General features: G+C 47.1%; 1 protein-coding gene across 1 annotated transcript in view; it reads right to left on the bottom strand.

The window, feature by feature from the left end:
- Window positions 1–8,833: 8,833 nt before the first annotated feature.
- Window positions 8,834–11,357, bottom strand: part of WLS (Wnt ligand secretion mediator) — a 98,791-nt gene continuing 96,267 nt past the window's right edge. The window contains exon 12 of the mRNA XM_026497839.4: window positions 8,834–9,681. Within this exon, the coding sequence (XP_026353624.2) occupies window positions 9,572–9,681 (110 nt within the window). The 3' untranslated portion in view covers window positions 8,834–9,571. The remainder of the gene's footprint in view (window positions 9,682–11,357) is intronic.

The raw sequence follows: 11,357 nt of genomic DNA, 5'->3' as shown, positions 1-11,357 counted from the left end.
AGTTTATCACGTTTCCCGCATTTTGGGACTTAGCATAGAGCAGTGGCAATGGAGTCATCCAGGTGCAGCCTTGAGAGTTGGCTGTGTAACCACAGGCAAATGACTTAACCTCTCTGAGCTTCAGTGTACTTATCTGTAAGTGTCGTGAGTAACAGTGCCTATGCCGTGGGGCTGCTGTAAGGGGCTGGCACCTAATCAGTGCTTCTTAAAGAGTCGCTATCATATTTGCTATAACCACTGCTATTTGGACATTGGTTACGAGAGGATTCTGAGATATACCATAACAGTAAACTTCTAAAAACTGCCTTTTAAAAATATGTTCTTCTCTCCTTATAAAATTAATATTTAGTCTGAGGTGGAACACCCATGATTTTTAAAATCAAATAGAAATGAAGGGCTTTTAAGAATTCTAAGACTCCTTCGCTCTTCCTGTGTCCTGCTGCTGTCCACCTGGTCCCCTCTGGCAGCAGGTGCTGGTGGTTTAGGGGTGTGTATCCCCCCCCCCAGGGGGGAAGCAGGTCAGCAGATGCCAGCTATCCCCGGCACAGACCTGAAGTCCTCCGGCTGTATGTTGTCCCTTTGCCCTGGAGATCTAGCCCGGGCAGGGGAGGACTGCTGGCTTCATCATTAACTTCCAGATTGCCTCCTGTCCTTCATGCTGAATTAGAGAAGCAGGAATCACAAGGACCTCAGGACAGGGGCCTGGAGCAGCCAACCAGAGATTCAGCCCCGCCTGTGGCTTCCTGGACCTTCCCATCTGAGGGCCAGCGTCTGCGAGGGAGGAGGACAGGAAAAACAGCTGGTACAGCCCTGCTGTGACCATGCACTTGCCAGGCATTACTCTTCTCACAACTACATGGAGTGAGGGACTAGCTCGAGCCCTACAGTGGCAGAAATTGATGCGTGGCTGAGCCGAATGAGCAGAGCAGGTGTTTGCCATCTAATAATGCCCCTGTCCGTATAATATTGGGGGCAGGAAGGGGAGCATATCTACTAGAACATGACAGTAAAGGGAATGTATGCAGTGGCTAAATGGGCTCTGGAGCCAGACCGATTCAGACAAGGCTCAGTTACTTCCCAGCTGTGTGACCTCAGGTGAATCAGTCAACCTCTCTGTGCAGCAATTTCCTCATCTGTAAAATGGGAAATAATCATACCTAACTCATAGGACTGATTTAAGGGTTGGGACACCTGGGTGGCTCAGTTGGTTAAGCATCTGCTTCCGGCTCAGGTCATGATCCTAGAGTCCTGGGATTGAGTCTTGCATGGGCTCCTTGCTCAGCGGGGAGCCTGCTTCTCCCTCTGCCTGCCACTCCCCCTGCTTGTGCTCTCTCTCTAACAAATAAATAAATAAAATCTTTTTAAAAAAACGATTTAAGGGTTAAAATGAGTTCATAAATATCAAGCAATTCAAATACTGCCTGGCACCTATGTAGCAAGGACTCTATAAATGTTAGATATTATCGTTGTTGTTATCAAATTAAATACTACGAAGGTAGGAATCTTTGTCTATTTTGGTTACTGGTCTGTTTTAGAACAGTGTCTAATACTTAATAGGCGCTCCATAAATATGTCTTGGGTAAATGAATATTATTACAAGCGAAACCGGTGTTTTGTAATGCAGACATTATTTATTTTGGCCAGCAGAGGGCAGCAAATAGCTATGACGGGCGCTAATTGTGGGCAAGCATGGTTTTAAATGTTAACTTTGAAGGCTAGTAGGCCTGTCCTTCCTGACCCGGCTGGTGGGTTAAAAGGTTGCCATTGCAGCTGTATGAGTGGTCCTTACCCTCCCACTCACCTCTGTGTCAGTTGGAATGACTGGCAGAAATTTCACCTCACAACAAACCTTGCTTCAATTTTTTTCCTCACGGGCCCAACTTATTTTCGACTTCCTCCCCACCCCCTCCCTCTCTTCTTTCCCTTCTTCTCGTCCTTGCTCTAGGTATCTGTTTCTCACACACACCCTCCTCTGCATCAAGCTAGTACACAGCACACACTCCCAGATCTGACCCTACAACTGCTGCCTGTGCGCCACACCATGACATCTAGTGCATAGCCTTATGCGGTGTTCTTCCCACCCAATGATGCTCAATGTGGCATATTAAACACGGACACCCGATTTGATCAAACTAGGTCCAGAGAGGTACTGTAACTTGGCTAAGGACACAGAGATTAGTTGCGGAGTGAGAGCACGGGCCAGGGTCTTCTGCTCCGTCCACCCCATTAGGTCTCCACTTGCTTTTTTCACCCCAGAGGAGGCTCAAGTGGTCCCTGTGTGCTGATCTAATGGATGCAGCTGCCGGCTTCCGGCCCCAGACGCTGTGGCCCTGGGTGCTGGCACAGAGGAGCAGATCGCTTGCCGGGGCAGCTCACTGAGAGGCCCAGGGAGAGCGGACAGGAGGCCGCCACTGCCTACTCCCTCCTCAGCCTGCTCAGCCCCGACCCACAGTGCTCACATTTCCTCTGTGACCCTCATCTTCCCCAGATGGTGCATCTCCTGGGCGCGGACAGGGCCCACACCACCAAAATGAAAGGTGCATTTCTTGGGAGCCTCTGCGGAGCGCTTGGGTCACAGAACCCAGAATGCAAAGCCGCCAGCTGGAATCGTTCCCTGGATTCAGCCTCGTGGCAGCTCCTGAGTCTCAGCACTAGGCGGGGCGGGGAGGGGGGAGGGTTCCACGGCCATGGCCTCCCCTGGTTTGTTTAAGATCCTGTCTTCCCCAATTATTATTTTAAAAAATTATGCCGGGGTAACTATTTGGAGAAAATATTTAATTGAGATTCCTGCTGAAAAACAAATTCCAGATGAATTGACGGGTCAAAGAAAGAAAACTGAAAGAGGAAAAATTTTAAATTAGAAAAAACAGGGGTAATGCACCCTATTACCTTGCCTGGCTAGTGCAGCATTTCCACCGGGTCAGCGTGTGAGGAACATCGGTCACGCGTCTGCTGGGAAGATCTCCTGTGGTGGCAGCTGTTCCTGCCTTTAGCTCCGTCTCTCAGGGTCCCTGAACTGGAGGCGTCTGCTTCCCTGGGAGTAAAGACCATCCCCACCTGCACTCACCCTGCTAGAAAGAGTTACTGGAGACAGGAGCCACCTGAGGGAGCTCAGACGAGAGCAACGAGAGGTGTGGGGCTGCAGAGCCAATAACTGATTGGGATCTATTTATAGTAGCACCCCCCAGACAGCGACGGCCAGCGGAGCTGGGTCAGGTGCCCCTTATTACTACAGGACATCATTAGCACACAGCCTCCTTTATGATTCTTAGAATCAGCGCTGGTGAGGACTTCAGAGATTACCTAGTTCAATGGGGGAGGGGGGGGCTCGGGTGCCCTGAGCGTCCCAGAGCAAAGCTACATGCAGAACCGGGACCAGAATTCACTAAAAAGCAGTAACTATCCTGGAGCACCTACACATTTCCCAGATTCCAAGGTTTGACTTTTGTCTCAAGGATTTGCTCAGCGGTAGCTGTCATCCTCCCTTTGGCCAGAAGAGGGCAGACACTTGCCATCGATGGAGGTGGAGAGCCACGGGAAGATCTTTTTTAGGCTAAAATAACATCTCCCTAATAAGGTCATTCTGCTCTAATGAGAGTTGCAGCTCAAAACACAATTCTTGATGCTTCTGCTACAAATATGCTACTCAAAAGACAGGGAGGTTCAGAGACTGAAAATCTCCTCTTCATTCCAACTTCATCAGTTTACCTCTCCGAGACTCATTCTTTATTATGTGAGGTCGGATCTCCACTGTGTGACTATCCAGAGGCGATACTAGGAGGAAAATAGGTAAATTATAGTTCCTTATTACAAAACACACACAAAGAAAGGGAGGTCCACAGCAATGGGATGTGTGTGTGTGTGTGTGTGTGTGTGTGTGTGTGTGTCTGAAGAAGAGAGCTGAACAAAGGAGAGAGGTCCAAGCTGTGGGATGGTTTTCTGGTCTTGGATGAACAGATTTGTAAACCCTCTGGCAATTGAAACCGACCCATTTTGCGCTTAGAAAGGCCTTTACACTTGCACTTATATTTCAAACTGTGCTTACTTTATTTTTTTTTTTAAAGATTTTATTTATTTGACGGAGAGAGACAGCGAGAGAGAGAACACAAGCAAGAGGAGTGTGACAGGGAGAAGCAGGCTTCCCGCCAAGCAGGGAGCCGGACGTAGGGCTCGATCCCGGGACCCTGGGATCATGACCTGAGCTGAAGGCAGACACTTAACAGCTGAGCCACCCAGGCGCCCCTCAAACTGTGCTTACTTTGAACCTGTGCTTTACCTATTGAATCTGTGTAAGAAAACGGAAATATCACTGGGATACTTGCAAAGTCCTACAATTAAGTTGAAAAATACTGAATATAAAAGAAGGCATTGATAATATCCATTTTTAAAACTCAAAGGTTTGAGTGGTTACATGGTCACAAGAAACAAAAAAGTAAGATGTGGATATTTTTAAAAACCTAGTACCATTCTCTTAGGATGTCAAGCCCCAGAAGAAGTGTTCTTTTCACACTAATCTGTGCCAGCCACAGCAAGATTGCAGGCCGGGTATCCCATTTTGGAACAGTGAGGAACTAGAATGCAGTTAACAGGCGAGCAGTCCCAAGGAAAGGGTCTGGAAACTATGTCTGCAGGAGGGGTTTTGGAACCGAGACACGAACCTGGAGGAGAGCAGCCCTGAGTGGGAGAGGACCTGTGGGAAGGAATTCAGTAAGAACAAGAAGGTCAAAGCCACAAAGGAAGGGCCGGTCTCAATACTGAAGGGCCTTCTCAATAACTGAAGCCAAGGGCATTGTTCCCGAAAGGCAGCTCTGGACACGGGATGGTTCGAGAGGTGCGTAGAAGACCTTTCTGATGTCCAGAGAAAAGGCATCGCTGAAGTAGTCTTGGAAACCAGGTTATCTCTACACAACCAAAGCAGTCATGCATCAAAACATGATGGGGGAGAGCAAGCTTGCCGAAGTCAGAGCGGTTCTCGTAGCACCACAGGATGAACGGAGCTGGAAAGAGAGGGGACAAAGGTATAGTCCCATGAATGGCAGACTGTACCAGTGAGTTCTGCCAAGTCAGGGGCACTAACATATCCTGAAAGGAGCAACGTTGGCTTGAATGAGAAAAAGATAAGGGTCCTAAAGAATTTGTTTCCACTGCAGTCAGACTGAGATCAGGATGAGCCAGGTGTGCTCACTCACTCACCAACCATCCCCGATTGAATTCCCACACTATGCCAGGCACTTTGGAGGGAGCGGTGTGTGTTTTCTTTGGAGGCTCAGGGATGATCTTTCAGGCTTCACTGTGGTTGAGATGTTACTATCTTTTTCTTCTGTGTCCTCCTTTAGCCTCCATGATTACCCGACAATGGCAAAGGGAGAACGCGTCTGGGATGATGGAGTCACAGGTCGTATGTGCACGTGGCACTGTAGGATTGCCCGGGAACTGCAGTCTACTGAGATTCCCCAATGTGACCAGCCAGCCTCTCACAGCCTCATCAGTTTGAAAGTTGATGAAACATAGTTTCTAGAACTGTGAAGGTGAGAATGAGACCCAAGACCAATCTCCGCTCTGAATTTCTTTCAACCTTCTCAAAAGTACCTGCCAGGGTGTGACTTAAGGGCTCCACCAGCTCTGAGAGGTGCGCTGAAGGACTCGGGCATCGCCGCTGTCACAGTGATTCACCTCAGTTCTGAGAAAGGGTAAAACGACCTGGAGGTCATGCCGGGAATCATTTATATCGTTATTATGGACATTGTTTTCCCAGAAGGGGAAGATGTAGGAACTAGTGAGTACCCAATGCAACTTAATAACATAAAGCCAATTTTGTTTTCTCTTTGAAACAGCAATTGTGTTTTATTTGCCTGGTGAGTATATTGGTGGATTTTCTTATTTTTTAAAAGCAGAAACTTTATACTTCTTTTCTATCATATTCTTCAAAGCACCCTGAACAATTCAGAACTGGTGGTATACACGGCCAGTAATTTTTTTTCTCTAGATTGATGGTCCTTAATAGAGGCTTCTTCTCACCTCTTGGAGTCTCTTGAACTTTCCATGGATCGAAAATGGTTGTGTTCAGTGCGCATTCTTGAAACTGAGTACTTCTTTAGCGGAACGCCAACACTCATTTCATGTTTGCGGAGAAGACAGAACACCCCAAGGGACGGGCTGCAACCTCTCCCTTGGACTTCACTTCTCCTCTAACATCCATCCGCTATTTCTCTCCCATCTGAGGATGAAAGTATCCTTTCATTCTTTCAAAACTAACCTATCAACTTGTGTCCTTGATCCCAAGTGTCTGAATTTCCTTGATGCTTATGTTACCTCACCACCATCTTGACCTCATGGCTGGCTCTTACTCCTCAGGTTTACAAACTCAGTCCAGTTCTCTCCTCAGACAAAAAAAAAACAGAAGCCCTTCCTTTACTCTGGTTCCTCCTGGAGCAACCATCCTACCTCTCTCCTTCTCAATACGACCACCCATTAATTCTGCTCCACATCTGTCTAACTTCTGTCCTGCCACTAGAGAAGGTCAGAGACTTCCAAACCACCAAACCTAACAGGTCAGATCTCTCGGGATTTCTCACTTCTTCCCCTGTGAATCTGGCTCTTTCTTTGGATTTTTTGACAACTTGCATTTTTCTGGGTAAGCTACCTCATTTTCTTTCTCTCACGTATTGACGGCGCTGTGCCCGGTTCACCACTCTGGTTACCTTCCCTGCAGCTCTGAGGCTCTGCTCCAGCTGTACTTCTTATTCTCCATAATGACTGCCAAACCTCCTACCCCCAGTGCTCTGCTTTACCTCTGTTTCTAATTGTTAGCCTGTCGATTCTTCCAGAAGATGGATTTTAAAACTCAGCTCAGGCAAATCCAAGTTCATCAGTCTTGCCCATTGTGCCAGCTCAAAATGGATTCTTTAGAAACTGACCCCAATCCGCAGGGTGAGCCACTAGCAGCCGTTTGACTCGATTTCCTGAACACAGTTGATTGGCAAAGGGTCGGGCAGCTGCCTGAGGCTGAGCTGCTCACATACCCCCTCCTAGTTTTGAAGTGAGCCAGAGACTTGGACTGGGTGTAAATGGTACAGCTCGAGGGGAGAGATCCATGAATTCCTGGTGCTGGGGTCTCTTAGAGTTGTCCCAGTCGCTAATGTTTCCGGTTAATTCCACTCTTCCATGGATCCATGAGATACTCTAGGAAAGTTTTAGTGAAGTTCCTCTTTTGGCTAAGGTTGCTAGAGTTGGCTTCTACTACTTACAGACCTTTAAGTAATAGACCCACTGACATATCTCTAGGAATCTCAAATTCTGTCAAGGGCCTTACTATTCCCTCACCCAGCAAGGGCTTGCTTGAGATTTCACTCTGCTCTTAATTTTCATGAGGCTCACACTGAGAAACTCAAACCATGTCAGTTTTATCTCCAAATAACTCCCTTCCTCTCCATGTCCTCTACTGTCGCCCTAGTTCTGGCCTTGGTAATCTCTTTGCTGAGCCCGCCCAGCTTCTCCAGGCTCCAGTGGTCATTCTGATCATATCGCTTCTCTGCTTGACACCTTAAGGTTCGGTCCTACAGCTCTTACCACAGCATTCAAAACCCTTCTCATTGTGGCTTTAGGAACATGGGGTTCCTCTGCTGTTTCCACGCCTTCTAGGTGTCAGCCAGGCCTGAGGACCAGCCTCATCCAAATGTTCTCTGCTCTTCCCTTCCTCTATGATTTTTGGACTGCAGTTTCCTCTGCCCTTTGGTCTTGGTAAAATCTTACCTCTTGAAGGCCTATTTCAGGCCTTTCCTATCTCCTTAGGAGCAGCTCTCCTTCCATCCTTTGGGACAGGAGATCACAAGTCATGTTTTACGTTCGCCGTCCCTTCCCGACTGCGAGGCACAGGCTACGCTGATTTCCTGGCATGGCGGTGGTTGATCAGAAAGTAGATGTTGAAAGCGCTGGATCACATCACGTGTTTACCAGGACAGGAAAAGGCCTGGGAGAAGAGCCAAAGCCAAAGTGTGTCTTTCCATCATGGCTTAGCATGACTTTAGCCAAAATCAAGGACAAGAAAGGATGGGGGGCTGCTGAGTCTCAGGGTAAATTACACGGCTTCGCCCCAGACCTGAAGCCATGTGTGTGTGAAAAACACTCACAAAATGGTCTCTCGACTCCAGGAAGAACACATTTATATGGCTTAGAGCTTAAGAAGCATTTCCATATACTTTAACTCATTTAATTGGCACCGCAACCCCGTGAAGCAAAGTTTATGAATGCCAGTTTGTAGGCGACGGAACAGCCAGGTCAGGAGGCTTCAACAAGGTCACATCGTTAGTGATGACAGGAAACTGTGCGTTCTAACGTCCGATCCTGTACCCGTTCTCTCTGCTGTGCCACGTGGACTCTCCGATGGCAGAGTTAAAATACGATAAACAGGCTACTTTGGAAGTGAGAATAAGGGGGTGCGGGAGGGGGCGGATGTCTGCTTGTACCTCCTATAACTTTTCTTCCCCACCCTTGGGGCCATATATGTGAGCACTCATTGCCAGCCTGGGGAGGTTAAGCACCTACCTAGCACAGAAAGTATTACCCTATTTCCAGAAATTGATGCCACCCCCAAACACTCTGATTTGGTAGCAAAATATTTTAGTTTTTCCTAAAGCTATTTCCCCAGCCATTCCCCGCCCCACAGACTCGGCAGGGAGAAGATTCTGAGGGCACGTGTGCTGGGGGAGGAGGCGGAGGACGTGTGTATATACGTATGTGCATATACATACAAGTTTATTTAAATGATCAGATCTACACTTTTGGAGGCTGTTGGAAGCATCTTATCAAAAGAAAACACATTTTAAGCAAGAGGTTAAAAAAGCTTTTCAGACCCAAAGGCCATTTAATACAATAAATCCTACTCGGGTAGTTTAGCAAACATTTTTTAAAACCCACATCCAACAGACTGGTTAGTATTGAATGTACAGATTTGGTTTCAAAGCTGAAATGCCCCTGGCGTAATAGACCTTCTCATGAAATTCAGTTATTTTATATTATGCCGTAAAAAATAGGGACACATATCTATTGACAACTTAAATATTAACTCAATAGGCTACTTGGTGATATAAATAGAAAAAAAAACATCAAGTGGTCACAGACTAGGTTTGAGAAGACTATGAACCAGCCTATCCTGGCCTGCAAAGATGTTAAAACCTATCCTAGAATCTAAAACAGGAAAAAGAGTCAAATATTCCACTCCATATAGACCCCATCTGGCCCAAACCATCCCCCAAGGAGAACACCCCCAACACATGAGGTTTACTAACCACCTGCTACAGATGTTACTATGTCACTAATTAACAATGATCACAGAAAATGTGTCATATCAGAGGTTTTGTTATCATACACAACGCATTAGTGGCCGCAGGAATCATCCTCCGAGAGCTACAGTCAGAAGGCGAACTGACAAACGTCTATGCTGCTGGTCCAGAAAAATCACAGCTAGGAGCCTCAAGCATTCGTCTGCGCCTGAGCTCTCTCTGGCACACTCCCCACTTTAGTTAGAGGGGCTGGAATGTGGGGGACCGTCCCAGCCAGGTGTTGCAGCCTCTTACTCCTGGGCCTCCTTGCGGGTCAACTTGTAGATCTCAGTGGGTCCGTCCACATGGGTGATGGTGGTGGTGAGCTGGAGTTCTTCCCCACTGTGGACACCCAGGTCACCTGAAACAGGGTTTTGGTGTTAGACGGGTGCAAGGAGGAAGAAGCAAGCTGGAACTCGCCTCAGCAACAACTGCCCAACACCAGCCCTCATCCCCATCCGAGCTTCTAGACACCACCAGGGCACAAACACCTGGGCCAACGCGCACCCCTTCACTCAGACTCTGCAGTACTTACATAGCATTCCTGTCTCTCAGAGAAGAGATATTAATGACAGAGGAGTCAGCATAATGCTTCTATCATTTGTAGTCATTATTAACATTTAATGAGAGCTTACTCGGTCCCTGACGCTGTTCTTCATGCTTTATATGTAATCGTAGTTAATCCTCACAAGAGCCACCCCAGGTGGGCGCTGTGATCGGGCAGCTTTAGAGATGAGGAAACAGGGAGGGAAGTAAGGACACTGCCCCAGGTAGAGAGGGGCAGACACAGGACCGGGCCAGGAACTAAGCCAGGGAAGGAAAGTCTGACTCCAAGGCCTGTGCTGTGGGCTAAGCCAGCACAACATGCCTCCCCAGGGATGGGGAGGGAGGCACGTACACACTCGCTGTGAGTAATTCACAAAGCAGCTACGCCATGCGAGGGCAAACAAGACCTGCCTATATTTACCAACAGACTGGGCAGGGTACTGCATGTAATACATTTAGAAACATTTAGGGGTTTTCTTCTGGAAAAAAAGTCCCAGAAATGTGCTCTGAATTTTCTGCTGCCCCCAGGATTCTGTGTACAACACCGGTGTTTTGGACTCATCATCAGTGACAGACGTGTTCCTCTGCTAAAATGGAATAATGTAGTCTTTTCTCCACAAGCAAGAAAAAAATAAGTTTCTGTAAATTAAAGTGTTCTACCTGCCATAAGACAAACTAAATGAATGTATAACTAGCAAAGGGAAATGGAAAACATCAGGCTCTAACTGTTCTCAGACTGTGTCTGTGGGGGGTGCATGGACTTGCAGATTTGCAGAAAGAGGTACTGGAGAATGAAAGGTCAGGGTTAGGTCTGTGATTTTTATATTTTATATTTCTATTTTTATTTATTTATTATTTTTATTTATTATTATTTATTTATTATTATTTATTTTTATTTATTTCTATTTTATTATATTATTATAGAATATATAATTTTTCCTAGTTAAAAGCACAGAATTAAATAAATAAGTGCAGTTTTCAACTGGGATTGAAACTTAGAAGAAAGCTTTGGCCCTATGCTTCCAACTAATGTCTTGTCACTAGTCTAAGAACTGCTGGGCATCAATGCATCTCCTGGTCTCAGAACCCCAGGAGTCACCCCACACGCTGGTCCCACAGGCTGCGTGGCTGGTGCTCTTCACATGTGCGTGGACTAGTTTTTCATCGTAGACCCATTTCTCAGCAGCTGTGCGGCTGAATCAGTCTTATTAAATGCTGAGTCTGCAGCTCTCTACCTGAGAGACTTCCTACTTTCAGTAGCTGGGTCATTAGCTGTTGCAGAGGACTGCTAATGGTATTTGGGGCTATTTGCACAAGGGTCCAATCCACAGGACTGGGGGCAGAGCAAGTAATAAAGGGGGTATGAGCCCGGCCTTGGGCATGTCCAGCTTTATCCTCCCTTGGGCCAGGGCACAGACCAACGGGGCGCAAAGGCTGCAGAAGCCTTACACAGGGCCCCTGGGGCCACACTGAACCATTATTTGTATAACA

The sequence above is a fragment of the Ursus arctos genome, unplaced genomic scaffold (genome assembly GCF_023065955.2).
Source record: "Ursus arctos isolate Adak ecotype North America unplaced genomic scaffold, UrsArc2.0 scaffold_12, whole genome shotgun sequence".
Taxonomy (NCBI): domain Eukaryota; kingdom Metazoa; phylum Chordata; class Mammalia; order Carnivora; family Ursidae; genus Ursus; species Ursus arctos.
This window is presented reverse-complemented; position numbering and strand designations above follow the sequence as displayed.